Source organism: Solanum pennellii, chromosome 3 (genome assembly GCF_001406875.1).
Source record: "Solanum pennellii chromosome 3, SPENNV200".
NCBI classification, from domain to species: domain Eukaryota; kingdom Viridiplantae; phylum Streptophyta; class Magnoliopsida; order Solanales; family Solanaceae; genus Solanum; species Solanum pennellii.
Window position 1 is genome coordinate 65,126,958 of NC_028639.1, and position 3,452 is coordinate 65,130,409.

The window sequence follows — 3,452 nt, forward strand, 5'->3', positions numbered from 1 at the left end:
GCAGAAAAAGGGATGCATCTGTGTAACTGGGATTCTGTATTGGCTTACTGATGGAGACGAAATTCTTATGTTTGATCCAGAAAATGAGATATCTTGGTTGATAATGGTACCACTCCCCATCACCCAGTTCAATCTAACACCCGAGATGTGCATGGGAGAAGCTGAAGGGAAGCTACATTACGTATTGATATCCGAACACGGACTTCAACTGTGGGTACTGAAGGATCATTTTACTTCTCAATGGGATCTTACTTTTACCATCTCTTTGGAATTGCTGGAAAAAGAAAACGACAAGTATCTGTTCAAGATAGCTGAAAAGTTGGCAAGAGACTATAATTCCGCGTATCCTTGGATAGGGACTCTAGCTTTCAAGAACAACATCTTGCTTATGAGGGTTGCAGCTGATATCTATTTGTATCAGTTTGATACAATGAAGATGCGACACCTCTGCAGCCTTTCTGCTCTTGCACCAAAGCCTTTCTTTTCTGCTACTGTGGTTCCATATACAATGAGCTTAGTTCCACTTGCTTAGGCATAAAAAGGTCACTCTTTTCTCCTTTGGTTTAGCAATGTACGTACGTCATGACCGATAGATTACATGTTCTTTCTGAATATGCTCAGGATATCCATCAGTTTTTGTTCCATCCTTCGGGCGAGCATGTTTAGAAAGGCTTTAATTTCACTAGTTTTTATTATATGGCAAGTACATTTGATGCTGAGACAGATATTAAACAGGAAAGTCACAATTACTTTATCTTAGGTACTATTCTATAATATCATCTGATGTCAAAGCTTTAATGAATAGTCTCAATTGATGAGCTTTTCTTCAGGCCTCTCTGTGTCAAAAGAGTTTATTCTGATTCAAAACTTTAGTTGGTATTATATATGAGGAATATTGTAGCTACATATATATCTTGTTTTCTTTACAAAATATCCATATGCTTCCTTCAAAACTCAAAAAGCTCATAGCTTTACCTGAAATACTAATTGGTATTCATAATGAGACATCTTTTTCTAAATTTACAACAAAGAAAAACTACAGAGCATCAGTCATATGGGACAAGAACCAAGAGGAGGAGGAGGGTAAATATTTGAATATACTGCGCCAATGTGTGGCAACATCAAGATTGGATAACGCCAAAGCCATTCACGCGAAACTGCTGAAAAACCCAGGCGGCACGTCTTTGCTATACTTACACAACCATCTTCTAAATGCTTATGTGAAATGTGGTGACACTGCAAAAGGACTCAAACTGTTTGATGAAATGACCGAGAGAAATGTGGTGTCTTGGACTGCCCTCATTGCTGGATTTGTGCAAAAGGGCTTCCCTGTTGAAGCTTTTTCGTTGTTTAGTCGTATGCACCGGAGTGGGACGAAGCCTAATGAGTTCACTTTCGTGAGTGCCCTTCACGCTTGCTCGTTTGAGGATAGATTAAGCTTGACAAATGCATATCAAGTATATGGACTAATTACAAGACTTGGTTTTGAGTCTAATGTTTATTTAGTGAATGCTTTTTTGACAACTTTGATAAGGCACGGTAGATTAGATGAAGCATTAATGGTTTTTGAGTGGTGTTCCAATAAAGATATTGTTACTTGGAATGCAATGCTAGGGGGTTGCATGCAATTTTGTTGCTCAGATGTACCAAGGCTTTGGTACAGGATGATCCGCAAAGGAGTTGTACCGGACAACTTCAGTTTTGCTAGTGTTCTTACTGGGTTAGCAGAGCTTTTTGTTCTTGATTTGGGTGTGCAAGTACATTCCCAGCTTGTTAAGTCTGGTCATGGAAGTGAGATGTGTGTAGGGAACGCTTTGGTGGATATGTATTTGAAAAATCGATGTTTGGGTGAGGGTTTCAAAGCATTCGAAGAGATCTGTTTTAAAGACGTTTGTTCCTGGACACAAATGGCAGCAGGGTGTTTGAATTGTGACGAGCCAATTGAAGCTCTCAGGGTCATTGGAGAAATGAGGAGGGGAGGAGTAATGCCTAATAAGTTTACTCTAGCAACAGCTTTTAGTGCATGTGCCAACACAGCTTCTTTCAGAGAAGGGGAGAAAGTTCATGGCTTGAGGATCAAACTTGGGGATGACATTGATGTCTGTGTAGATAATGCATTGCTCGACATGTACGCCAAATGTGGTAGCATGGATGGGGCATTCATGGTTTTTCAGTCAATGGATGAACACACTACTGTTTCATGGACCACTATGATTATGGGCTATGCGCAAAACGGATATCCCAAAAAAGCTCTTGAAATTTTCCATCAGATGAGGGAGGGAGGAGCAGAGCCTAACTACATTACCTTCCTATGTGTGCTTTATGCTTGCAGCCAAGGAGGACTTATCGACGAGGGATGGAAGTATTTCACATCAATGAGTAATGACTATGGTATTCTCCCTGGAGAAGATCATTATGCTTGTATGGTGAATCTCCTTGGACGTGTTGGACGCGTTAGAGAAGCTGAGGAACTAATCTCGAGCATGCCCTTTCAACCAGGTTTGCTGGTGTGGCAAACGTTGCTTGGAGCATCCCGACTTCATGGGGATATGGAAACTGCAAAACGAGCAGCAGAACGAGCATTACAAGTTGACAAAGTTGATCCTTCAATCTATGTGTTATTGTCCAATACATTTGCTGGTTTGCAAAACTGGGATGGAGTTGGAACTGTGAGGGAATTGATGCATAGCAGGGATGTCAAGAAAGTCCCTGGCTCCAGTTGGTTTTAAATGTCAAGAAAGAATCATATCATGTAACTTTGAGTCTTCTAGCTTGAATGAGTAATACGTGAAGTAACTTCCAATATAACAGTAAAAGGCGAGACATTACGTGGATCGACTCATCAAGTTTTTCCATAGAAAAAGCACTTATCATTCGTTGGTTATAATGTTTGTCTAGCAAGAACCAGTATAGGTTGTATTTGGCCTTTTTTTTTTGGATTTTTACTATTGGTATTTTTCTATGCTCTTGCCATTAAATTATTTTAACTTATTATAACAGGTGATATTTTAATTTAGTATCTCAAATATCATATTCTAAAGAAACTTATATATAGAGATACTATTTTGAAGAATGTGATAGTGCAAAATTATGTACGCATAAAACTTGAAAACTCATTTCAGACTACCTTTTGCAAATGTTTCACTCAATTTAACCTTTTTTTTCCTCTTTGGTTTTTATTGAATTGAAAGTGTTGGGAAAGACAAGGCACTAACAAAGAATGCCTGACAGGATAACAGCGGAAGAATACCCAAGTCTATACTTTCCCTTTTCGATTTGAACCAAGAGAAGACAAACAACCACAAGCAATATAATAGTAAGGCAGCAAGTAATTCAACGAAACAAATATAAAAAGACAATAATAAACCAATCACACAAGACACCAAGATTTACATGGAAAACCCTTCGATGTGAAGAGTAAAAAACCACGGGACCAAAAGCTCCACTATAAT

The 3,452-nt window shown here is 38.8% G+C and overlaps 1 protein-coding gene and 1 pseudogene across 1 annotated transcript; both read left to right on the forward strand.

Moving 5' to 3' along the window:
- LOC114076427 overlaps positions 1-532 on the forward strand; it is a 12,280-nt pseudogene extending 11,748 nt beyond the window's left edge.
- LOC107013065 (putative pentatricopeptide repeat-containing protein At3g15130) lies at positions 27-2,884 on the forward strand. Its single transcript, XM_015213050.2, has one exon. The coding sequence runs from the start codon at positions 939-941 to the stop codon at positions 2,727-2,729; it is 1,791 nt and encodes a 596-aa protein (XP_015068536.1). The 5' UTR covers positions 27-938; the 3' UTR covers positions 2,730-2,884.
- Positions 2,885-3,452: the final 568 nt, after the last annotated feature.

Coding starts and splice junctions, on each gene's coding strand:
- LOC107013065 (XM_015213050.2), top strand. CDS start 939: ATGCTTCCTTCAAAACTCAAAAAGCTCATAGCTTTACCTGAAATACTA.